Source organism: Onychomys torridus, chromosome 6 (genome assembly GCF_903995425.1).
Source record: "Onychomys torridus chromosome 6, mOncTor1.1, whole genome shotgun sequence".
NCBI lineage: Eukaryota > Metazoa > Chordata > Mammalia > Rodentia > Cricetidae > Onychomys > Onychomys torridus.
In genome coordinates this window covers 532,727-560,362 of record NC_050448.1, presented here as the reverse complement: position 1 = coordinate 560,362, position 27,636 = coordinate 532,727, and the positions used below count along the sequence as shown (strand labels likewise).

Here is a 27,636-nt window from a genome sequence, read left to right as displayed (position 1 = left end):
ACTAATCCTTCAATACAGTATTTTATTAATATAGGCTATAATCTAAATTTATACATAAAGAACTGACTTAATAACATATTCTGCTTGCCATGCCAAGTTGCCTTTCAAAAAAATCTGAGAATTCTCTTAAAGTATATGATCTCCCTTGAGGTTGCAGAAGCCTAAAGACTAAAGAAGTCTAGGGCTTGGATCAAGTTCACCTAGCTAGCAAATGGAGAAGCCACAATCAGAACTTCCTCTTTGTCCATGGCTGGTTTTCAGACTGTAGTTTAAAGAGTATTCCTACTGTAATAATAATAATAATAATAATAATAATAATAATAATAAAAAAACATTTGGACAAATGTATGCAGTATATTATATATACTCTGCTTTTATATTTAAATGTTGTAGCTATGAAGTTATGTATTTAAAACCTTAATCTAAAATTATGTCATACAGACAATAATGCCTAGAAAAAAATTTGTAATACATATACATTCTGTAGTTTCAGAAGGGTCTAAATCAGCACTGTCTTGCCTGACTAGTCACTTTCTCTTCCCTTTAAAGTGAGGTTTTAAAATGAAGTAAAACAGTTTCATTAATTGAATCAGGTTTCACAAAAAAATCTGGGGGGTTGGGGCTGGAGAGCATGAAAGGTTCTTGCAGAGGAAAGGTTCCATTCCCAGCATGTACATCAGACAACTGCCCTTGATCTGGCTGCAGAAGAGCAGATCATCATGTTTCCAACCCTTGAACACCTGTATTCACATGCATGTACCCACAGAGATGCACAAATGATTAACAATAAAATGAAACTGCGTTCACACTTCGGAGGACAAAGATATTATGAGAAGTCCATGGTGGTGATTGCCTTGTCATCTGTTGACTAGGACTGCCCCAGTCAGATTTCAGGACCACACCAGAACTGTTTCGATCCCCACGGCCAGGCCGCTTACCTAATGAAGTATGGTGATCATAGTGGGAAAACTCTGTGAACTCATAAGCCTGAAGAATTCAACTGTGAAAAAAATAGGAATCAGTTTACTAGCAGGCTTTCATCTAGTTTTTCATTTTCTTCCTTTTCTAACATCTGGAAATCTCATCTCTTCTTACTTCTTAACATACAGAGAATATTTTTGGCTGACACCAGAGTGGCAAAGGGAGAAGTTTTTAAGCACAATAATTAGACTTGTTCACATATCTTTGATCTCTATTTATTTCTTTTTTCTTTTTGAAATAAAAAACAAACAAAATGCAACCAAGAGTTTGGGATAATTGAGAGGAGATGCTTGGGACATGTGTTATTTTGACTATAATTCAAAGTAAGTAGGGTTTTTTTTTTTTTTTTTTTTTTTTTTAGATAAAGGGACTTACCTCATTTCTGGGAAATTGAGATATGGGATTAATATTTTACTTTTATCAACATGCATATCCTAGTTTGAAAGGAACTTTCACATTTCCTTTCACAAAGCTAGAGTCTGGGCCAGTGAGATGGCTTAGTGGGTAAAGGATGTGGGTACCAAACTCAATGACCCAAGTTAGATCATCAGGATCTACACATTAGAAAAAGAGAATGCACTTTCTTAAGTTGTCCTCTGACCTCCACTTGTGTGCTGTGACACACACACACACACACACACACACACACACACACACAAATGCAAGGCTTGAAACAGTCAACCAGGAATTCTTAATACACAGGCAATCAAAATGCTTGAGAAATAAAGGAACACACAGCAGCCATAAAATAGGTACAAATTGTTAAGTAATAAGAGCACATAGTTTTGTTTTGTTTTATATTTTAAAGAAACTAATAGACTAAAATTTTAGTGCCAACTTCTGTGAGTTAATGAATTCACAGTGAATAATTACTGGCAGTTCCCTGAAATGTTGCTGGGGAAGATGGACATATTTAAAAAAAAAAAAAAAAAGGCTGCTTTTTAATGTCTGATTTGTAAAACAATACACAAGAAAGAAAGTGGGTTTATTGACCTGTCCAAAACTGCAAATGACTTGTAAACATGTCTATTCCTTTTATATATGAGCTACTTGTAAAGAAGAAGAATTGAAATACAACTGTTTGACCTTTAAGCTCTATCATCATTAGCATAGGAAACTATGGCGTATGTTTTCTTTAAAATGCAAACTCATTAAAAATAAAGCAACACACAATCAGAAGTATTGAAGACTTTTTTATACTAAGGAAAAAAGAAGAACAATTGTCTTCTGCTTGCTTCAGGAAACCAAGGAAAATGTGAAGAAACACAAATACCTACAAGAGCAAGCAGACTGAAGGTCCCACCTGACTCATGGCAAATTTGTTCAGCTGCTTCTAATTACATTTTACCCATACTCCTTGAAAAACAGCTTGGAGTTTTTAAGACTTTTAATGGCAATATGAGAAATTTACAACTGATAAACCTGTTTTGTGTTCTCTCATGATTTCCTTACCGATAGGTGTTCTGAGTCAATGCTTGCCTTGCATAAAAAAAAAAAAGTAAAGTTTCAAATAAAATATTTAGTAAACATGATTTGAAATTAATACTGGTACTTCCACCTTCCACATAATCTCATGTAATTGTATGTTTCATGTTCAAAGAGAATCACTTCCCATCTTACAGATGATGAGACCAGGGCTAACATCCAGAGAAATGGTATGACATAACCAGAGTCACACTGTTTTCTAGAAATGACAAAGAGTAAACCATTCGAAGTATTTCTGCTCCAAACCCTTCCTCCACAGCCTAGGGAAAAGTGGCGCATAAAATTCCTGTATACCAAGTTAGAAAGGCTTTCCCTTTGGCTTTTTAATCCTTATATTGAAAATTTTAACTGCTACATAAATCCAAAACATATCCATATGGCTATAGTGCCATGATATTCCAATATGTGTCCCCCCTGTATGATGACTAAATGGAGCCAAATGTTTCTATCTTCTCAAATATTTCTCATTCTCATTTCTGTATGAGAAAAACATTCAGAATCCTTTCTTTCAGCTTCTTGAGATGTACAGTACTCAATAATCATTTAAGTCACCCTACTATGTCATAGAAGAACAGAATCGCTTGCTGCTACCTGACTGTTCCTTAACACCTATTTCATGTTACTGTTGTCAGCATTCTTTTTTTTTTCAGAATCCAGCTCAGAGGGTGCAAGTAGAAATGCAGCTACTTTCTGTGTCTTACAATTTTTATTTTCCTAATGTATCACAGCTCTTCCTCCTTAAGATTCTTACCCAAACAGCCCCCTTTTAACTTAAAAACAAAGAGCCCCATTAACACTCTTCTTTTATCCTCAATGAAGGCAGGTGCCAATTACAAGAGTTCCTGTATACATTGATGACATGATTGTTCTATGGTATTGTTAAGGGGAAGGTTTTTATTGCAGACAGAGAGAGATAACAGCCAGAGGCATCAAGGAGAGTCCGAGCAGAGTGGGAGAAAGAAGTAGATTGACCTGGCCATAAGAGAAGCAGGAGCAGAGCAGAAAGAGTGAGAGAGGATGGAGGGGAGAGGTAGAGAAAGAAGAGAGAGGAGGAGAGAGACAGAGAGCTTTTCTATAATATGAGGGTGTTATAAGGGTGATGAGTAGCTGAGGGGAGGGAAACATGTGAGCTAGAAGGGGTTTAAAGTAGGGAGAAGGGCTAGGAGCCCAGCATGCACTTTGGTATGCTAATAGGTATGACAGATAGCCATTTGTTTCTTCTGTCTTTTGGAATTTGGGAAATAGAGTTTCCTTTGGACCTGACAGTTCAACTTTTCATTCTTCTATAAGCTCCATGTTTCTCTCAGAAGGCTTATCAAAGTAGTATAATGGGAGACAATGTGAAGCTTGGTCTATTTGAGGGACCCCTAGCAGTGGGATGAGGATCTATCACTGGTGCATGAGCAGGCTTTTTGGAGTCCATTACCTATGGTGGGACGCCTTGCTCAGCCTTGATTTGGGGAGTGGGGGGGGTGACGGTGGGGGGCTTGGTCCTGCCTTAACTGAATATACTAGGCTTCGCTGACTTCCCATGAGAGGCCTTACCCTTTTGAATGAGGGAGTCGGGGACAGGCTGGGGGAAGACTGGGTGGGGCAGAGGGAGGAGGGATTTGAGGGGGATCTGTGGTTGGTATGTAAAATGAATTAAAAATTTCTTAAATAAAAGAAAGGAAAAAAACAAAGTAGTGTGAATGCAGAATGGAGAGTGTCATGGCACTCTCCCATTCAGAAAGGCCCAGTGAACATTTGGACCAACATTTAGAAGAGGTTATTTAGCATTTGTAAATTCATAACAGCCAAGTCCCAGAGATGTGTTGTAAGCATATGTAAAGAGCAAAACGTGCAAGCTGTAGAACTTCATCTCGACTACCTCTTGGCTGACCAGTTTGCTGCCTTTAAGTTCTTACTGTTCTCTTTCCCCCTCACCTTCCATAATCTAAATGCTTTCTCTAAGTTTTGCTCCCCTTTTCATGCCCTGTACTTATCACGAAGCTGGGACAACTATAAACAGAGAACATCCCACATGCCCTGGAACATTGTGGAGAGGATTGGATCTCTAAGGCTCCTATCCCCCTGCTAGAAGTGACAATGTAAAGGAAGAAGTCTGCCTATGTTCATTTGCATATTTGACAGGACATATGAACACAGCAGGTGTTGGGGACTGTGATAGACAAGTGAGAGCCTACAGAATGTATCTATCCATATTTATCTTCCTCTTCCTAAATATATTATACAGCTAAAATTCCTCTTCCCTCCTTATATTCTTTTTTTTTTGGGGGGGGGGGGGGGTGAATTGAGACAGGGTTTCTGTGTGTAGCTTTGGTGCCTGTCCTGGATCTCACTTTGTAGACCAGGCTGGCCTTGAACTCACAGAGATCCGCCTGCTTCTGCCTCCCAAATGCTGGGATTAAAGACGTGCACCACCACCGCTCAGCCCCTTCTTATAGTCTAGTCTCAAGTATGAGAAATGTATTTCCTTGTTAGGTGACTGTTGTGCCCAGGTCATAAGACCCCCAAGCAAGACCACCACAGAGACAATATCAGATGCAAGCACACAGAGGTTTTTAATAACAAAACAAGCAAGCCCTGGGCTTGGTCCACATCCAACATCCCACACAGCACAGTGGGTGGAGGAGGACGGCCCTGAGCACTCACTTGAAGGGATTTATATAGGAAAGGTTTACATGCAGCTTGGGATTGGACGAGAGGGCTAGGGGTGAGGTAGTTCTTTGAAGTTACTGGCTGAACTATAAGCATGAGGTTACTGATGGCAAACAGGATTCAGGCTATCTACAGAGACATAAATTTTTTAATCCCTATGTCCTGCTTTTGCTGAACCCAGGATATATACATTCAGATTTATTGTTCCAGTCCTATTTTCCCATAAGTTCAATTTCTGATCAGTTGAGTCCATTACTCCCCATATCCTGTTTTACCAAGTCCAGGATATATAGATTTATTGTTCAAGCCTTATCTTCTCATAAGTTCAACTTCTGGTCAGCAAATACCTTTAGAGGAGGTGGGGGGAGAGCATCTCTCAAGATGGCTACTGATTTTTCCCTTCAGTGACAAATCTTGATCTTTATTCAAATAGTCATGGAATTGTTCTGATTGGTATATTCAGTCCTGTGTCTAGAGTCTCTCAAGTAACACACTCATTAATTAATCAATACCTCATTAAAATTTCCAGGGATGCTCCCTCTCTTAGTCAGGGTTTCTATTGCTGAGATGAAACATCCTGGCCAAAGCAATTTGAGGAGAAAGGGTTTCTTTCATCTTACAGTTTGTAGTCCAGCCTCTGAGGGAAGTCAGAGCAGAAGAGTTCCCCTCCAGGGAACCTGGAGGCAGGAACTGATTAAAAGGGTGTTGCTTACTGGCTTGCTCCTATAGCTTGTTCAGCCTGCTTTCTTTTAGAGCCCAGGGCCAACTGCCCAGGACTCCATCACCCACAATGAGCCAAATCAATCACTAATTAAGAAATGCCCTACAGGCTTAGCTACAGGCCAGTCTTATAGAGGTGTTTTCTCAGTTATATTTCCCTCTTCTCAGATAACCCAAGCTTTTGTTGAATTAACAACAATAAATCATCCAGGACACTACCCTAGCTGTTCAGAACAATCCTTTGCACCTTAACTACTAGCTGATGCAAATCATTTGAAATGCAGGAGAAGCAGACCTCAGCTTGTAAACTGGATTCCAAATCCATACTTACAAATTTGTCCTTTCAAATGCAGATGTTTTTCCTCTTTATTCTAAACTGAGCAGTCTCAGACTAGTCAGTACAATTTTACTGACTCCAAACAAAATTAATGGAACCAAATGATTTGTGTGATGTCAAAGTAGGGTCAAGAATGGAAGAGGGAGGAGGAGAGAGTTTCTTCCTTGCTCTAGCAACTCAGGGCTCCCAAGAGATGGTCATACTTTAAGTGAATTTCTTTCTATTTTTTTGTTGTCCTTATTCTTAAGCCAAGCCAAATATTCCTACTCTTAGTACAGAGTTCAATCTGGCCTCTTTCATTTTTTTAAACATTTGTTAACCTTGACATTTCTAAATATTTTCCTGAGCAAAATCTAGCTACTTCCAACTACATATGAGAGTAATAGCAAAGAAGTAAATTAATCTTTATAAGGTATGAATGACTACTAGTTCATGAAAGTTTAATGAAGTAATCAACTTTCATAAAGAATATTTATCTAAAGAAATTATACTGTTAGCCTGGTGTAAGTTCCATAACTATAACAAAAGCAATGAAAAGGTAACCAAAGCAAAGCGAAGTCCTCCTGATTGAGAAAGACTTATCTCTCTCTCAAAGCCATAGGTTCTGTCGAGTTATTTTTTTCCTTGCAATTTGTACTGTTTTATAATCCACATATGTCTATGGTTCTTCTGCACATTGTTTTCATTTTCTTGTTAATATTGTCAAGTTGGCACTGTATATATTCCATGAGACTCTATGAGCAAGCAAGAGCATAAATTGGGGCTAATGATTCCTGTAGAAAGTTGTCTCAGTCCTATACACTCACAACATCCAGACCACTTGCCATTCACACATGCATTGTCCATTCTCAATCACGGGACCTTCATCAGACAAGTGGTAAGGATATGTCAAGATCCTTAGAGGGTCAAAACACATGTCCAAAGTTCTAAGACTATTTGGAAAAGTTGAGAAGACTTTGCCGAAAATACAGCACATGGAGTAGGTAATGCCTATATGTAGTTGATAATATTCCTATCAGTGAAAGGAGTATGCAAAGGAAAGATAATGAAGCTGTATGCAAAGGAAAAGATAATAAAGGTGGAACTTAGACCCTTAAAGAGAGACAATAGCTTTAACTACTCAGGAAACATAAAAAGATCCCTTCTTTTCTAGAGTGTTATCCTCTCAAATCCAGTAACTGAAGTCTCCTGCATTGTACTTTGATAGACAAGAGTACAGAGGGCAAACACAGCCATACAGGGAAGAACAATAGAATTATATTCTTGTTACGTTTCTTCCCCAGGGCACATTGTCAAAGCAAAATGTACTGCCACATGCATGTAGGAATCTGATTATGACATCATAACAGAATCTGTGTAATGAACAGCATGGCCTGCCAGGCTACCCTTACCTCAGAGCACTCCAACTTGACACCCTGCCATACTATTACAGAGTCTCAGGACTTCCTCCCAGGACTTCTTGATGGATTTACATAAGACAGGATGTATGGAATTTTAAAATAACATAGGTGAAAGCTGAAGTGTTGATCATGTGAAATGTTGGGAAAATATCCACAAAAGTCTCTATGGAACTCCTTTATAAGCATCTAAACATTTGAATACAATAAACTGTCCCTGTTCTTCAGTCCTTACTAGAGATATGTCTTGGAAATAATTCTAGCTGAATCTGTTCATTTGATACCCTTACTACACAAATAGCAAATTAGTTAACTTTTGTAGTACGAATCTTAAAAGTTCTTATTAATTAAACAAACCTGGAGCCAGGTATTGGAGTGAACACTGAAAGATCAGAGAAGCAGAACAAGCCACAGCTACCTCACCTTGCCAGTTCCTCAGCTGATCCTGTTTCCTCAGACTGGAAGCTTCTGAGTCCTCATCCAAATGGATCTCAGCTGAACTGCTGCTCGAAAGCCTAAAAGCTTAACCAGCTCTAGTTCCTAGTTTCCATACTTTATATACCTTTCTGCTTTCTGACATCACTCCCTGGGATTAAAGGCTCACTTCCTAGGATTAAAGGCATAAACCACCATGCCTGGCTATTTCTAGTGTGACTTTAAACTCAGAGATCTGGATGGATCCCTGCCTCACAAGTGATAGGATTAAAGGTGTGTGTGCCACCATTTTCTAGCCTCTATATCTAGTGGCTGTCTGTTCTCTGACCCCAGATAAGTTTATTAGGGTGCACAATATTTTGGGGAACACATTATCACCACAAACCTTAGCATTAAGTCCAGAAAAAGCCAATAGGAATGAAAGTCCAAAAGGCATTTTGGCAGACTGAGTTTGAAATTTAAAAAATAAACAGTTTCATCCTGAAGCAGCATGAAATACCATGGAAGGAATTTTATTTCCCAAAGCATTGAACTCTCCTTATACTACCCCTCTTAAGTCTATTCCCACAGTGACCAACATCAGCTGACTGCTTAAAAGAAAACATTAATGCTAAATACCCAAGCAAAGATTGCGAGATGAAATAAATTAGTTAAAGAATAAGATATATATGCACCACACTCTTAAGGTTAAAGATCTGTTAATCAGCCCTTCTCAGCCCAGGAAGCATTCTCAAGTCATTCACAATAGCTAATTTAGTTTGGCAGTATTTTCAAATGCTTAGATTGTTATCAATCAACTTGGAAGCTAGGATTTACCAACTACAGAGATCTAATTTATAATCTAATATTTTTCCAAAGACTAAAGATGAATTACTGGAATTACTGGATGAATTAAAATTGCTCATTTACAATAGGAACTTACTCTTTTTAAAATAAATTTTTGTTTTCTCCAGGTGTGTTTTGGATAGTGTCTGAGAACAACTCACCCCAAAAGAGCAATATGATCCTTAACTCCTCTACTGAAGATGGAATTAAACGAATTCAAGATGACTGCCCAAAGGCTGGCAGGCACAATTACATTTTTGTCATGATCCCTACACTCTACAGCATCATCTTTGTGGTGGGAATATTTGGAAACAGCTTGGTGGTAATTGTCATTTACTTTTACATGAAGCTGAAGACTGTGGCCAGTGTTTTTCTTCTGAATCTCGCCCTGGCTGATTTATGCTTTTTGTTGACTTTGCCACTGTGGGCTGTCTATACCGCTATGGAATACCGATGGCCCTTTGGCAATCACCTTTGTAAGATCGCATCAGCCAGTGTCAGTTTCAATCTTTATGCCAGTGTGTTCCTGCTCACCTGTCTCAGCATCGATCGCTACCTGGCCATTGTCCACCCAATGAAGTCTCGCCTTCGCCGCACAATGCTCGTGGCCAAAGTCACCTGCATCATCATCTGGCTGCTGGCTGGTTTGGCCAGTTTGCCAGTCGTCATCCACCGAAATGTATATTTCATTGAGAACACCAATATCACAGTTTGTGCTTTCCATTATGAATCTCAGAACTCAACCCTCCCCATAGGGCTGGGCCTGACTAAGAACATTCTGGGCTTCCTGTTCCCTTTTCTGATCATTCTCACCAGCTATACTCTAATTTGGAGAGCCCTAAAGAAGGCTTACGACATTCAGAAGAACAAGCCAAGAAATGACGACATCTTTAGAATAATTATGGCGATTGTGCTTTTCTTTTTCTTTTCCTGGGTTCCCCACCAAATATTCACTTTTCTGGATGTGCTCATTCAGCTGGGCATTATTCAAAACTGTAAAATCGCTGACATCGTGGACACTGCTATGCCTATCACCATCTGCATAGCTTATTTTAATAATTGCCTGAACCCTCTGTTTTACGGCTTTCTGGGGAAAAAATTTAAAAAATATTTCCTCCAGCTTCTGAAGTACATTCCTCCAAAGTCCAAGTCCCACTCAGGCCTGTCAACAAAGATGAGCACTCTTTCCTACCGCCCTTCAGATAACATGAGCTCATCTTCCAAGAAGCCTGTGTATTGTTTTGAGGGGGAGTGAGAGGTTCAAAGCCTGCTGGTGAAGTGATCGCCTGACAGAAGAAGCCAGAGCAGCATTTGGCTAGACAGCTCACTACCAAAGAAATGTTCAACCCCCACCCCTTTCAGAGTTGAAGCAGAAAATGGATTTGGTGGACTATACATGCTTTCTAAAGCAATGAACAAAAGCCTTTCTTTTCCCTTAGAATGAATAGGAGCAAAGACACTATTCACCACCTTTTCAATGACTAGAAAGCTGCACTAAGGACAATGTCAAAAAACTGAGTGACTATTGATTATGAAAAATGTACTGGCAGAAAAACAATGTATCCTGTCTCTTCTCATTCTGTTACTTTTGATTTCCACATAAAAGTATTTAGAATATATTAAATCTGTAGAGAAGCAATAAGGAGATGGGAGGTCATCAGTTTCCAAGGGGCAGAGAAGCTTTTCCAACTGTTTAGCTACTAATGACTGTGGTATCATTGTCCCTACAATTTGCTAGGCAATAGTCATCAAGTTTCAAGACATTTGTGAAGTTCTATCAGTAACTTGAGAATCCACACTGGCAAAACAGTGCCCACAAAAGAGCTGTCACACACCAAAGTTGAACCACTTGTGAAGCTATGATTCTGTCTCAAGAAATTGTGTCTTCCTTTGTCGAGCAGTTTTATTTCTTATCTGAGAATTGTATAGTCTTTGTTAAGCAGATTTGTCATAAAATATGTCTTACATTTCATATATATATATATATGTTCTAAGTATATGTAACTATATCTCTAAGCTGTTGTTTGATTAAAATCTAGCAAACATATTTATCTTGAAATAAAAATTTATCATAATGTATTTAATCTTCACTACTTAAAACATACATTGATTTATTTTTTTATTATATTTGTGTTTTAATTTTACATATCAGCCATAGGTTCCCCTGTCCTCCCATCTCCCTCCTCACCCCCGCCTTCACCCCAGCCCCTCCCCTCCATTCCCATCTCCTCCAGGGCCAAGACTCCCCTGGGGATTCATTTAAACCTGATGGATTCAGTACAGCCAGGTCCAGTCCCCTCCTTCCAGGCTGAGCAAAATGTCCCTGTGTAAGCCCCAGGTTCCAAACAGCCAGCTCATGCACTAAAGACAGGTCCTGGTCCCACTGCCTGGGTTCCTCCCAAACAGTTCAAGCTATTCAGTTGTCTCACTTATCCAGAGGGCCTGATCTAGCTGGGGGATCCACAGCCTTTGGTTCATGGTTCATGTGCTTTCATTCATTTGGCTATTTGTCCCTGTGCTTTTCCAATCTTGGTCTCAACAATTCACACTCTTACAATCCCTCCTGTTTTTTGACAATTGGACTCCTGGAGCTCCACCTGGGGCCTGGTTGAGGATCTTTGCATCCACTTCCATCAGGTATTGGATGAGAGTTCTAGCACGATCATTAGTGTATTTGGTCATCTGATCACCAGACTAGGTCAGATCAGGCATTCTCTCGACCATTGCCAGCAGTCTACAGTGGAGGTATCATTGTGGATTTCTGGGGACCTCTCTAGCACTTTGCTTCTTCCTGTTCACATGTGGTCTTCATTTATCATGGTCTGTTATTCCTTGTTCTCCCTCTTTGTTCTTGATCCAGCTAGGATCTCCTGCTCCCCTAAGCTCTCTTTCCCTCAAACCTTGCCCTTCATTACCTCCGCTCTCGTCCAGGTTGGTCATGTAGATCTCATCCATTTCTCTGTCATTGGGTGATCCCTGTGTCTTTCTTAGGGTCCTGTTTTCTAGGTAGCCTCCCTAGAGTTGTGAGTAGCAGTCTAGTCATCTTTGTTTTACATCTAGAAGCAGAAGGAATATTACCAAACTCCTTCTATGAGGCTACAATTACCCTGATTCCTAAACCAAACAAAGATGCAACAAAGAAATAGAACTACAGACTGATCTCCCTCATGAACATTGATGCAAAAATACTCAATAAAATACTGGCAAACAGACTCCACGAATACATCAAAACAATTCTCCACCATGATCAAGTAGGCTTCATCTCAGGGATGCAAGTGTGTTTCAACATACGAAAATCCGTCAATGTAATACACCATGTAAACAAACTCAAAGAAAAAACCACTTGATTTATTTTTTAATTAAACTAAGAGTAAACATGAAGATATTTTAAGTTTGTTTTAGTTATAACTTAATATGGGTAGTTATAAACTTTCCATTGTGTATTACATTTATTTATTGTGAGGCACATACACACCACAGCACACATGTGGAAGTCAAAGGGTGACTTGTGAACATCAGTTCTCTCTGTCTGCCATGTAGGCTCCCAGGATCCAACTTAAATCATCAAACTTGGAGGTGAGAACCTTTAACCACTGAGCCATTCCAATGGACACTATACATTTTAAATCTCACTTTTGAAAAGATACAGAAGGAAACACTTCATTATAATGAATAAACACATCCTTTTGAAATTTTCAAAGTTATCCTATATAACAGAAAAAACCATCCACTCTTTATAACATAAAATAATACAATTTTACCCATAATTTTTAATATTGGTATTTGTCTAGTTATTTATGTGACCACTGTAAAAAAATTTACAAGATACATAAAACTGATAAAATAATAAAACTCTTATTCAGTGCCCCAATGCAAACAAAAGAAAATGATCATATTAACATTTCAGTCTATCTGCTACTGATATTCTGTGCTCAGATACACACAAAAATTATTACATTGAATCATAATAAGCATAGAACTTTATATTTTTCACTCAGTGTGATAGCACAGTAGCTTCCTACCCTAATAAAATTTTTCTCAATCATTGTATATTTGATTGTTATCAGATAAAGACATACTTTCATGTAGTTAGCTAGTCACCAATTTGGGACCTTTTATTTTGCTTTCAGCATTGTGAGTTTCGCTAAGATGAACATTGAAGAACATGGATATGACAGATTTCTTATTCTCTAAGTAGTGTAGATGAGTATAAAGAGTATACAGTTGTAAACATTACTCAGTGTTTTCTAAAATATATAAAATAAGCTATGCTGTCAACTGTTTGACTCAGCAAAATGAGATATTTACAAAATTTCATTAGAAAGTTTACTTTAAGGAGTCACATGCCACATGGAATGGTGAAGACTTTACTACATCTGAAGAACCTGCTGTAACACAATGTTCCTATCTGGCAATTGTATCATTCTTCAACCTAGAAACTTCAATTGCTCATGAGGTCAGCTACAGAAGGCTAAGATGCCAACTCCTGTCCTACCCCCCAACCTGTCACCAAAAGATTTAGTGATATATAAACTAGTTGATGAAAACTGTGAAGAAGGAATCCCTTTAGAGAGGTTCTGATGTACAAGGCAGAATGTCTACCGATAGCCTCTTGCATTCATTCTCATTGCATAAAGAGTTCTTTTCTGAAAAGGTAGTTTTGCACACCTCTTGTTATCTTTTCTGAATTATTTTAAATTATACTAATATAATGCCTGCCATCTACCAATGTTCTTTTGTTTTCACAAAGAATTACCTCCAAACATTAAATACTTGCTCACTTTCTAATTATATTTGAAATATTCTCCTGATCTATTTTATACCATGTTATCTTTTTTTATTGTTATTATAGCTCAAGTGATCACAAGCATTTCATGTTTGCTAACCCACTGCATAATTATATTTGATAAAATTTCTGGAAGATAATTATTTTTATATAATCTCTTATCTTCTGTATTAACAAGCATGAATGTTGTGTTATATCCCTCATTTTTGTTTTAATTTTAATGAACTGCCCAGGGGAAAAGGTAGGTTAATTTCAGACCTTCACTTCTTCATCTTCTCCTCCATATCCAATCCTTGAGTCTCATCCCCAGTTCTGTAGCAGAATATCTACTGCAGCCTCCCCCTCCCCTGTACCCATCTCTAGTGGATCAAACAGATCTCCATCACCTCATAAACTCCATTTCTCACTCATTAATTTATCTAAGTCCCCAACTCCAGTAAGCACTTCCTGAGAACAACATGCCACTCTGACAAAGCAAGCAAGTAAGGTGACTACAGATTTTCACTCTCCCTCAATTTCCCCAAGTTCAATCACCAGGCTCATCTTCAGCTCTATAGCAGACCTGCTATGCCCTCTCTTCATTCTCTGTCCTCATTCCTAGGGAACTAAGCAGATCCTGCTGGAACACACTGCATTTCTCCCTTCTGTGGAGTCCTTCAGCACCCCACTCCTAGTCCACGCCCATTCCTAAATGTTAGCACCTAATACCCAGAAACACATTTGTTGTTGTTGTTTTGGGGGAGGGGGTAATTTTTTTTTTTTGAAACAGGGTTTCTCTATGTAGTTTTGGTACCTGTCCTGAAGCTCGCTTTGTAGACCAGGCTAGCATCCAACTCTGTGAGCCTCCCGAGTGCTGGAATTAAAGGTGTGCACCACCACTGCCCAGCCCAGAAACACATTTTATCAAAAATCTCCAGCAGCCACAACTCTCAGGATTCCATAAAAATTTCCTACCAGACAACACACAGCCACCACACTTTTCTAAGAATCACAGAGGGCAATAGAAACAAAGAAACAATACAGCCACCCAACAAAGACAAGACCACCTATCTTCACCAAGAATTATAATTTTCCCAATCCCAGATAAACAGACAACAGCATAAAAGCACAATCAATAACTGTTGGGACAATATGTCTCCATTGAGGCCCAGCAATCCTGCCACACGAGGCTCTGAGTAACCCAATACTGCTAAAACACACACACACAAAAATAAAATTCTTAAAGTGCCCTTTATTAATATGATAGAGATACTTAAAAAGTAAATGATAAATCCCTTAAATACATCTATGAAAACACAAACAAACAGTAGAAGGAGAAAGTAATAAAATGGTTAAAGACATGAAAGTGGAAACAGAAGCATTAAAAAAAAAAAACTCTCAAACTGAAGGAAATCTGGAAACAGAAAATATAGGAACTTAAACGGGGACTTAAGAGGCAAGCATTACCAACAAGAATACAAGAGATCCAGGAAATTGGAGACACTACGAAAAGACAAATAGTAGAATAAAATCTAAGAATAATAGCAATAGAGGAAGGAGAAGAAACATAGGACAAAAACACAGAACATATTTTCAACAGAATCTTAGGGAAAAAAAAATCCCCAACCTAAAGATGTCTATCAGGGTATCAGAAGCAAACAAAACACCAAATAGACTGAACTAGAAAAGAAATTCCCCTCAGCATATAATAATCAAAACACTAAATGTACAGAAGGAAGAATTTTAAAATCTACAAGGGAAAAAGATCAAGTAACATACAAAGGTAAACCTATTAAGATTATACTTGACTTATCAATAGGGACTCTAAAAGCCCAAAGGGCCTGAACAGATGTACCACAGACTGTAAGAAAACAAGTATGCCAACAGAGACTACTATATCCAGCAAAACTTACATTCAACGTAGATGGAGAAAGGAAGATATGCCATGATAAAACCAAATTTAAATAATATTTATCTACAAATCCAGGCCCTACAGAAAGTGCTAGAAGGAAAAATTCAACCTAGAGGTAAACTACAACCAAAAATCACAGGGAATACATGATTCCAGACCAGCAAATCAAAAAAAGGGAAAGCACACTAACACATCACCACCAACAACAATAACAGCAGGAATATCAGGAATCAACAAACACTGCTCATTAATATCTGTCAACATCAGTGGTCTCAATCCCCTAATAAAAAAGATGCAAATTAACATTTTCTTTCAGAAACATCCCTATTTCAGTTTGGTTGCTCACTCAGAACAGCATCTGCCAACATTTTGATGGAGGATATGAGAAGACCTATGCAAATTGGCCCATCATATTCTGTTTGCAATGGTGTGGTTGTGTGACATAAACCCAATCATAGAGAATTTTCTGACTTTGCCTGGAGCTACCAAGCAGAATATTTACTCTTTCTCACTCTGACTAAATATATAGTTATTTGACCACTTCAAATGGAGATCTGGAAATTTCTAAGAACTTTTCTAGCAAGAACGAGAATACAATAATATATTGGAGAAGAATGGACAAAATCTTCAAGAATTGACTATGTACTCCAGGAACCAGTGCTTATCTAGACTTAGTTGAGCCAAGCTTTCCCAAAAGCCAGTTGAAGATGGATTTCCTTTCAAATTATTTGCCATGTTGTATGAAATAGCCATAGCTTTCATGCATTAAATTCTTCTAGAGTAAGAATTCTCTGCTTTCAAGAACTGTATTACTAGTCTTCACAACAACCAATCACTCAGTTCTGTTCTTGTCCAATAGAAAAGCAGCTTGGAGATTTGCATATTAATTAGTCCAGTGCAACTCAACTGTAGAGGATGGATTTAAAATCTGGTTCTGGAGCTTCTGACCTTATGCTCCTTTTCACAAACTTGCCTTCCCCCTGAAAAGTGGCATCATAAATTCTGAACCTGAGGGCTATTCTCAAAAATGTTGTCTATATCTCATCAATCAGAGTTAACATATTTCTCTTTGTTCCACATTTACAGGATTTCAAGTTATAATTTCAATGATTTTTTTTTTCCTTGAAAGTTGAACTCACTAAAGTGGAAACTGCATTGATCTTGCACAGCATAGTGCTGGAAAACTGGATGAGGTTATAGAGCGTCCAGCGAACAAACTGCAACTCTTAACTGAGAAATTAATAAAATGCTCTGGTTCCTTTTGTAGCCAAGAATTTATATAGTATTTACTAAACGGGATGGGGAAGAAATTACTCAATTAATTTTCATGATGGTTTTACTTTCACATAGCTTAATAAAATTATGCTTTGGGGAAAATTTTTGTAAGAGACTACACTATTTTCTGAGAAAGATTTTTTAAAGGTATGACAGTTTAGATTTGCAAACAGATTTAGTGTAGATGAATTTCTAAACAGTCTTATTAAATAAGAAACACAGAGCCAAATACAGGGGTGAAAGCCATAGAGATCAAAGAAACAGTGAGAGCCAACTAACCTTAGCTCACCACATAACTATAGCTTCCCAAGAGAACCAACTTCTTCCTGTCTAACCTGTATCTTTATTGCCTTGCTTTTCTGTCTCCTCATTGGCTCTTAGCCCAGCCACCTCACTTCCTCGTCACTGTCTGTCTATACAGACCTCCAGGTCTCTATGGTTGGTACTGGGATTAAAGGTGTGAGTCATCACGCTTGGCTGTGTCCTTGAACACACAGAGACTCTGCCTGCCATGTGATCGGATTAAGGGTATGTGTTAAAACCGCCTTACTTTTGTTTATAAATGGTTATCTATATCCTCTGATCTGCAGGCAAACTTTATTTAGTAACATACAAATAAAACATCACCACATTTAAGAACAAATAAAATATCACCAGATTTAGTGGAGAAGTGACCTGTAATAGTAAAAGCAAAGTCTTGATTTATTTCAACTGAACACCGACATCCTGAGGTAACAGTGGGACAATCACAGGCTTAAACCCTGGAGATAGTACTGACTGCATCATCAAAAGCCACCTCAAAAAGAATGTTGTTCAAAACCTGAGAGGTAAGGATGGAACAGACAATATAACAAGCAACACCTGTTGTTTGCTTTCTCTTTTGCACAAGCAGAGGGTGACAACTGTATAGGAAACAAAAGCAGAGCAATTCAACCTCAAGCTGAGAGAGTGGCCATTGCATAATGAAATCCCAGCAGCCTCCATGCATCAGAAAAGAATGACAGAGTCTATGACATTGGGCCCATGATGCTCAAAAAAGTAAACAAAGAAACTGTCTCATGTAGTATTTGGCTGTACCTAGAAGCAAGTTTGTCACAGCTTGGAGGTGAATATTGCATGCAGGATACAGAAGCCAGGGATATTGCTAAATATACAGTACACAGATCTATCTTAAACCAAAGAGAAACATCTAATTCAAATATCAATAGTGCCAATATTAACAGTACTAGGGAAGAAATGAAAGGGGTAGCCACTAAGCTATGGGAATTAGATGCAATGCACTGTGGGAGATAAATTATGCCAGTATATTTTTATGACTCACAATGTGTCTTTTATCTCATTTTCCAGTGTTCTCACTTACAGTCTCCTTACATTGCATGTAAATTTCATCCAAATGACCTGCTCTTTGGAAAAACTATGTTAAAAGAGCACTGTTACTTCTTAATTAAGTTAGTAAATATATTAAATTCCTACAAAAGATGATACATTGTGAAGTCACTGGTAGATGTTGGGAACAAAGACAGCTAGCTAGTAGCATGACTCCAGGCTAAATGAATAAACCCATACTTCCCTGAAAGACAAAAAGAATGTGTGGTTTCCACTGAGCACTAATCCTCAGAGAGGACACTATGCAAAGAAATGAAATATAAACATGTGTTTCTGACAATAGCTTCTCTAGGACATTCTATATCATCATAGCATTCAGCATGATTTTGATGAACAAAGTAAAAGACATGTCTAAATATTTCCATAGAGGATTTGAATCATTTACATTAAAAAAGACATTTATAACAGGGTAATTTTTAAAAATTAGGGCTGATTAGCTGGCTCAGTGCCTGACAACCTGAGTTCAATCATTGAAACCCACATGTAAAAAGAAAGAACCAACCCCTACATATTGTGCTCTGATCTCCACATCCATGCAGAGGCACACATGCTGGCATATTCATACACACACACACACACACACACACACACACACACATACAATAAATAAATAAATGCAAAAACTACATAGAAGAACCACACAAAGGCAGAAGTAAAACTACTGATCATAGATAAAACAGTTAAGAGTAAGAAAAATATATTCTGAACTTCCTGTGGAATAGGAAAACCTAACCAACAAATCTCTAGGTCTTTTTATTTAATCAAATCAAGAATAGACAAGGTCCCCCAATGTAGCAATTTCCATAACATTAAATTCCTAAGGCTATCATTCACAGAGGATGATGGTACTGACAGGGTCACACCATGCAATGCTTTTCAAAGCAGTTTACTTGGACATCGTTCAGATGTGAGTTTTTTTTAACAATGTTCTTCTATATAAGCCAAGAACATGACACCAATTCAATGAAAGTTGGTGATGGAAAATTATCCAGCATGATGATTTCTAAGTCAGTAAAACTAGCCTTTGACAGGAGTAATAATGACATGGGAATGTTATTTAGAATCTCTGAATTTATTTGAGATTCAGACAAAAGTGGCTTCAGACTCCCTGAGGAAGTTCAACATCTCCAGAAATGTCTGCTGAAGGCTAAAGATTATTTGTTTCCATGGTTTCTTCTAGTTCTTAACCATCTACCTCCCATAGTTCAGTTCAGCAATCTATGTAATGTTCCAAACAGGCTCTAAGCTGTTTCATTCCAGGCTCTAATCAGGAGATCGGGAGGAGAGGAGGAGATTGAGAAACAAAAAGAAACATAAAAACACAGGAAACACATACATTAGCATAAATGATACTTGAGAAATACTCTCATCAAATTCTGTCCTCTGAGCATAATGGTACTTATTATTATCATCAAGATTATAAGTTCCCTCATAGAAAGAGAAGCCTGCCTCTCCAGCATCTCCATGCCACCAGCTGAATGTAATTCTGCTTCAGCTCCATGTGGTCTTTGTGGGTGATGGAGTATGGGTGCTTAATGGGAGGGCACTCCATCCATTCATCTATAGGACAGTTCTTATGCATTCTAGGGGAGACTTCAGTCCTTATACCTAAGCAAAATAAACTCAATGGCTCATCAAGCAAGATGTGGATTAAATTGTTGCTTTGTTTGTCATTGGTGCCTTGTCTGGGTGAGTACACATTTGTTCACAACTCCACAGTAAGGTTCATACAACACCCTAATACAAAAACTGCTTTACTTCCTTCTGGACACTTCTCCCCAGTGTTGCACACCATACCAGAGCTAGGTTCCATCTCATATATCAGTTCTTTCATTACCTTTTTCATTACTTTTTAAAAAATTTTATATACTTATTTTATTTATTTATTTAGTGTGTGTGTGTGTGTGTGAGAGAGAGAGAGAGAGAGAGAGAGAGAAAGAGAGAGAGAGAACCTCCTATAACCCCAACCTCTTTGATCTCTGGGGTCAGCTGCATTAATGTGCATACGAACACACATAATAAAATAATTTTTAAAGAAGTAAAATGTTCACCTTATCCCTGACAGTCCAATCCCTAACTAAAGGCCTTCAATGAAAATGACCTTTAAGAAATTTCAGACTATAATTCAAAAGAACAATTATCAATATGTCATACAACTTAGAGGACACAAAACGTTCCAAGAGAGCACGAACAGCTCCTTAACACACTTCTGGGCTCCATTTTCATGGGTTCTAATATTTCAAGACTGTAGTTAGAGTTTTCCTGCCTGGCCCAGTCAGGACAAATCTCTCTCACCCACCAGTCCCACAGTCTCTCAGACCCAACCAAGAAAGCACACAGAAACTTACATTGTTTAGAAACTGTATGGCCGTGGCAGGCTTCTTGCTATCTGCTTCTTCTATCTTAAATTAACTCATTTCTATTAGTCTATACTTTGCCACATGGCATGTGGCTTACCAGTGTCTTTACATGTTGCTTCTCATGAGGAGTCTACAAGCGGCACTTTACTCTGCTGCGTGGTAGATTTAGTCTTTGCTAGTTTAAAAAAAAAGAAAAAAAAAGTTTCTGGGCTATGCACTGCTTTGATAGAACTGCTTCTGATAGTTGATGGTACACATGGCTCCAGACACAGAGCTGGTGGTAAGTTTCTGGGCTATGCACTGCTTTGATAGAACTGCTTCTGATAGTTGATGGTACACATGGCTCCAGACACAGAGCTGGTGGTAAACTGAACCACTGCCATGTTGGAAAGCTGACGTGGGCGGAGCCAACAGCCACAGTGGCGTTTCAGTCTTACAAAGATGGATATTACACAGAGAATCTGGTTTGTCTTGTCTCTGGGACTTTTAACTGCAGAAAAAGATTTGATCGTAAAAGCTGTTGAGTTAAATAAATATGTAAATTTTAAAGGTACCTTGACTTCAAAATTTGGATATAAGGATATGTTGCTTTGGAAAGGAGTCTCTGCTTTTATTTCCACAGAAAGCCAGAGGCTGTGGATTTGTTCCAGATTAAGATACATCAGGTTTGATCAGCCAAGACCACCTGAAAGGTCTCCAATGACACCATGGCCCTGATGATCCAACATCCAGAATGGTTTCAAGGCAACTGGCTCAGAGGTTCACCTTAATGGACTACTCCATAATCCTAAAATTTTCTTTGTGTCCCCATAAGATACAGCGCCCCCCACCAGCAGGAAGTAGTAAGAGAAACCATGCCCACATTCCCAAAATTATCAAGCTGGATTTGGAGATGGAATTGGCTCACTCCTTCTCTAAACCCAGACATATTGCTTAAAAAAAGGTTAAGAGCTTCTTGTGTCCCAAATCAGAAGAGCCCTCTGGTGTGGGACAGAGAAAAACCACTATTTTATTTAAAACAGGTTGATTATAAATGCAATCTTTTTCTAAAGATAAAAAGGGGATATGATATAGATATGATAGGATGAAAGGGTAGATTAGGGAACTTACTTCTAAAGAACAACAACTCATTTAAAATGTTTTACATTGGTATAGATTTTAGTCTATTGATGCAAACTTAAAGTTAATTTTGTTATACTGTGTGTATATTTCTACTCGTGTTTAAGGTATTATGTTTGTATAGCTCATTTTAAATTGTAGTGAATAATTAAAAATAGATTAATAATTAATCATCTAGGATAATCATACTTGTAGCCATGTTAGTTAAGTCTTCTAAGTATACACAGAGATATTTCAGATAGATAGGTAATCTTCAAATACTTCAAAGACCTTCAGAATATGGCATTTAAAATATTTTTAAAATTTAGCCTTTCTGGACAATGAGACATGTCTGCACCTGGCAGCACCGATTTACTTCAGAGAGAAAAATGGGCATTGAAGACACTTCATATCTTATCTTCACCTTGGCAAAAATAGCCATTTGGGCTAGAAACTGTTCTTGCCTGGACTGTTAATCGACTGGACATGCAGGACCCATAGAAAGGTGACCAATAAACTTTGCTTGACAAAATGGTCCTCCAGGTTCCTGCTTCACAGAGGAAATGGCCAGACATTCTACAGGACACTGAGAGAAGTGACCAAGAGACTCTAGCCCTGTGGGCTGAAGACAGATGCCCCAACTTTACAAAGGAACATTAGGTGACTGTCCAGGCTGCCAGCTGTCTCTGTCTACCCTGCAAGACTCCTGAAAGTTGCTTGCATCCTTCTCCCAGTTCTCAGGTAATATTAAATCCTTCTGATGTCTTTGATGTGGTTGAAGACTAGATAGTTATAATTTCTTCAGTTATGATACAAGATAAGTTAGATATAAAACCTTAGACTCACAAATATAAGATAGATAGGATATCTTCTTTAATATTATAACTGTAATTCTTGCTTGATAATTGTTTTGTTATATGTAATTGTACTATGTAAAAGTTAAAACCTTCCTTTAAAAAAAAAAGAAAAGGGGAAGTGCTGTGGATATCGTTCTGTGTAAATAAAGTTCTGATTGGCTAGTGGTCAGGCAGGAAGTATAGGCGGGACAAGAGAGAAGAGAATTCTGGGAAGTAGAAGACTGGAGAGAGACACTGCCAGCCGCCGCCCTGAGAAGCAACATGTAAAGACACTGGTAAGCCACATGCCATGTGGCAAAGTATAGACTAACAGAAATGGGTTAATTTAAGATAGAAAAGGTAGATAACAAGCAGCCTGCCACGGCCATACAGTTTGTAAACAATGTAAGTTTCTGTGTGCTTTCTTGGTTGGGTCTGAGCGACTGTGGGACTGGCGGGTAAGAGAGATTTGTCCTGACTGTGGGCCAGGCAGGAAAACTCTAACTACACAAGACCCTTGTTAAATTTAAACAATATTTTCAAATCTAAAGATATTTTCTTACTGTTTGTTGGGTATCTGGAAGTGTAAAGGTCATCTCAAAATAAATTGACCTAAAATCAGCCTTGATTTGGTGATATTTGTGCTCGAACAAATAAAGCTTGTCTAGAGACCAGAGTGCAGAGCTAGCCACTAGTTAGCCATAGAGGCCAGGCAGTGGTGGCACACACCTTTAATCCCAGCACTTGGGATCTGATGCCTTTGATCTCAACCAGTACTTGGGAGAAGGAAACAGAAAGTAATATGGCTGGGTGGAGAGAGGAATATAAGGCTGGCACAGACAGGAGCTTGGGCCCCCTTTCAGGCTGAGGAGTTGGCAAGGTAAGAGGTAGCTGTGGCTTGTTCCTTTGTCTATTTGATCTTTCAGCATTTACCCCAATATCTGGCTCCAGGTTTATATTATTAAGATCAATTAGGATTCATGCAACATTTGGTGTCCAACTTTAGGGCCACAAATTCATTATAAAAAAAATAAAATAAAACAAAACTCACTTGCCTGTGGCTTTGCAGCTACCAGCGCAGGCTGGAAATGCACACAGTCAGAGTCACTACCCCACTGGGTAATTTTTTTTTCTTTTCCTCAAGCCTCTGAGCAAGTTGAGATTTTTCTGTTGCAGCCTATCTATAGCAAACTCCATATGCTTTGGGGCTCCAAAAACCACAAGAGTTAGCCACTGTTGCACATTCCCCATGAAGACGGCTGGCTCTTTACCTTCTCTCTTAGTGGGTTGTGGGCTTTCCCTGGATCCCCCTCCTCAGGCTGCTACCACACTAGGCTGCCTTGAAAATTGCTTGGGCTTCTACTGTTCTATGCAGAGCAGTCAGCCCCACACTTTACCATCATCTGAATCGTCATTATTGGCAGATTTGGTGAGACAATTGGGAATTCTTAAAAGGAGGAATTAAGTAAAAAGAGGTTTGGTTTTTTTTTCTCCACATTTAAAAATGGGAAACACTATTACAATGGAGGGAGTTGGGTCTCTGTATGATAATAAATGAGGACCTTAGAGGTTCAGTCTCAAAGTCCCCTTCTGGGTTCAGATTGAATGTTCCAGGAAGCAAAAGGAACTTAGGGCGTCTGAGGATGAATGAATTAGCTTACACGTGTGCTCTTCAAATCATGTCTCTTTATTGTTCTTCTTTTCTTCTAATTTTCTTGTCTTAATTGTCTATAATTTCTTAATTCTAATTCTCTGTTCCCATCTCCTGTTTCTTCTCATATAGTCTAAAAATTCTCTTTTTACAGGAGGCTTGAAGCAATATAAAAAATTACAAGAGTTACCTCTTATTGGTCAAAAGCACATTTCTAGGATAAGCCATAGGAGCCAAGCCATTTACCATGGCAACACAAGACTTCAAGGTTTCAGGACCGGGGGAGGGGGCACAGTGCCCAGTGTGACAAACTTTGAGACATAGCTCTTACCAGCTGACTTGGCAAGCGAAGAACTAGCATGCTTTTCTTAGAGTGCTTTATGTGGATATCCTTGGTTGGACACCTGCAAATCTGACCTTGTGCATAATTGTAGAGTTTTAAACTTATGATCCATTCACAACAGCCTTTAGTCTAGTTTTAACTTGCTCTGAGGTGAAAAAGAGCTAAATGTGTACAGTTAGTCTGAGAAACGGAACAAAGCAGGCTTCAGTGTCTACACTCCATGTGGGACAATAGATCTAGTTATGAAGTACTTCCTAGCATATAGTCCATACATCAAAATTATAGAGCTGAATGAGAAGTAATCTTCCTGACCACCTACAAATACATGTGCCCATAAGATTGAGATGTAATCATGAGATTACATGTACGCATTACATGAAAATGCATGGTAATAGGGAGATATCATAGCTCTTATTGTACAATTGAAATCACAGATAAAAGCAACCAGTTTTTCAGAGCCTGTGGCCCTGTAGGCCCTGTCTGATAGGGTAACTCCATCAGAGAACCATTCATCTGTTGGGTTGGCATCTGTATTCTCCATTGCTATAAGCTGTAATTGTGTCATGACCCACAACAGCACATGACAATCAGTCCTAACAGATAATACACAAGATAGTTTGAAAATGGAGCAATTAATTGAGGTGATAATTAATTTAGATGAGATTTACATAATGTCAGTTATAAATATTATCTGTTTGAACATTTTTGTTTTATCATTACAAAGTTGGTTAATATGAGTGCAAAGATAAAATTTTTAGAAAAACTTATTAAAACAGATATAGAGTAGATATAGATCTATTCAGACCCAGACAGAGGAATTTAAAGGAGAACCAGTCTCAGCAGTATATTACAAGGTTAGATTTTCAAACAGCCTAAGATTTTCAAACAGCCAATCTTAATTTATCTAGTAATCTTATAGGAACTTGACTGTCAAATGATAGATATCCCCAAGGCTGTGTAAGAGCTGAATGAACTCCTTTGCAAATGTTAGATTTGAGGAGATTCAAGGAAGCAATATAGCATGCATTCACCTTTTTTGAAGCAGATGTTAAACTCATGGTCAACTTGTAATAGAATTATCCCTCAAGACTGGAGAGACTTGGTTACAGCAGTCTTGGAGTCAGATCCTCAATTACAATGGAGGTCCTGGTGGAAAGATGAGGCTCAGACCATTGAACAATGAAGTAGGGCTAGAAGTATGGAAATCTTCTAAGACCAAGTTGTTAGAGAGAGAGGGGTTATGCTAATGTAGAAAGGTAATCTCTGTATGATGGCCACACCCTAGCTTTATGCCACATAGCAGCCTTGACTGCTTGAGACAGAATTGAAGAAGTAGGAAAGAAAATTGAGTTATTAACAAAAGTTATACAGGGCCCAAAACAAAACTTCACTGATTTATTACAAAGACTGACTAGAGCAGTAAATAGAATGATACTAAATTCAGAAGCTAGACAAATAATAATTCAATCTCTGGCTTTTGAAAATGCTAAAGCACAATGAAAAGGGGTAATTAGGCCATTAAAGGCAAGATCAGCACCCTTGGAGAAATGGATCTGAGATGGAATCACTATTGAATCTCATAACCATAATGATGCTTGGATAGGAGAGGTGATTTCCAGAAATTTGAAGAAAAATCAAAATATCAAAGATTTCAATTGCTATAAACAAGGTCACCTAAAAGGGGATTGTAACAGGGCATTCCTAGAAACAATGTTTGTTTCTAATAATAATCCCAACAGAACACCCCTCCTTTCTGTATTATGCAGAAGGTGTGGCAAAGGCAGGCATTGGACTAATGAATATAGATAAACAAGGGACATACAAAGTACCCTTTGCCATTGGGAAATGCCTTGGGGGGCCTTTTGCAAGCTCCCATGTAAAATTCAGTTCACTTGTTTCTTGTCATCATGGAAGAAACTCCTTCCCAGAGCAGTTAAAGATCCTAATGCATATTGTAAAAAACTATACTGCTCTGGATAATAGAACAATTTTAGAAACTAAAACAAAAGTTTTAGGAGAAACCATAAATCAAAATTAATAAAGATCAGATTTGAATAAGAGAGACCACTTGATTAAGAGAAGTGATATTTCATCAAACAACATTACCATTCAGTCTAAACTAACTTATAAGACTTACAAGGGCTTTTCATTTGATTAGATAGATATAACTTGCCAAAAGGGAAGGAAGCTCCTCAAAATTAGGATTGGGGAAGTGTTTTTCTTTTCAGGAGAATGAAGACTTACAGCTAAGGAATCTGAAGACCACTGGACAAATGAGACATGTGAAGAAAAAGGACAAATCATCCAGAAAAAAAAGTCCTAAGAAAAAGAGTAAATTGGCCTATTAGTATATCACATCTCTAACAGGACAAAATTTCATAAATCTTTCCAAACGTTTGTTTCTGCTGTTCTCTACAGACATATAAAGCGAATTTTTTTTTTTTTGTACTTCAAGTTCAATTGAAAATTAAAACTGGCTTTGGAGTTGGAGTCTGGCTCTGTTCTCTAAACCCAAGCACGCTTATTAAAATCCATAATCTCTGTCTCATGTCAAATGAACCACCTGATATGGGATGGAAGAAAAGCCAAAGCTAAGGGAATAATTTATTGCCACTAATTTCGTAATCTTTTGGTTTTATTTTGACTCTTTAACACGTTTCTTAAAATACAAATATTATCTCAAAATTTATAAGATCCATTTGTGTGTGTTTATGTATTTTAAACTTTTTGTCATGATATTAATGGTCATATAGAGTACTAACTAATTCTATAAAAAGGATTCATCTAGCTTCTAATATGTGATTTCAGGTTTGAGTCTCTAGCAAGTAACTAGGAATTTCATTTTTGTACTCTGGATGTTCATAACAAATATTGATCCTTTAACCTCTTTGAGATCTGCTGCATATAACATTTAAAATAAATATTTTCTTCAATGAACCACAACCATGCCTAACAATGACCTTTGAAGTCTCCTAAAGGATGATGGGGCCCCACAATGATGATTCCACATAGGCTATGATAATACCACTAAACTGACAAATACCACCCAAAGATAGGCTTTGGACTACAAGCTGCTCAGTACAATTTCAAGGTGGCTAGCTGAGATGATCCAGCCTCACAGATTACTCTAGCCAGAACCTAAGACAAACCTTGCACTTTTACCTTACAC

The 27,636-nt window shown here is 38.1% G+C and overlaps 1 protein-coding gene across 1 annotated transcript; it reads left to right on the top strand.

Annotated features, from left to right (window-relative positions):
• The first annotated feature begins 9,004 nt into the window (after nt 1-9,004).
• On the top strand, nt 9,005-10,310 carry Agtr1 (angiotensin II receptor type 1). Its single transcript, XM_036191239.1, has one exon. The coding sequence runs from the start codon at nt 9,017-9,019 to the stop codon at nt 10,094-10,096; it is 1,080 nt and encodes a 359-aa protein (XP_036047132.1). The 5' UTR covers nt 9,005-9,016; the 3' UTR covers nt 10,097-10,310.
• Nucleotides 10,311-27,636: the final 17,326 nt, after the last annotated feature.

Bases quoted from the DNA above. Each gene is read 5' to 3' on its own strand.
- Agtr1 (XM_036191239.1), top strand. From the start codon at position 9,017: ATGATCCTTAACTCCTCTACTGAAGATGGAATTAAACGAATTCAAGAT.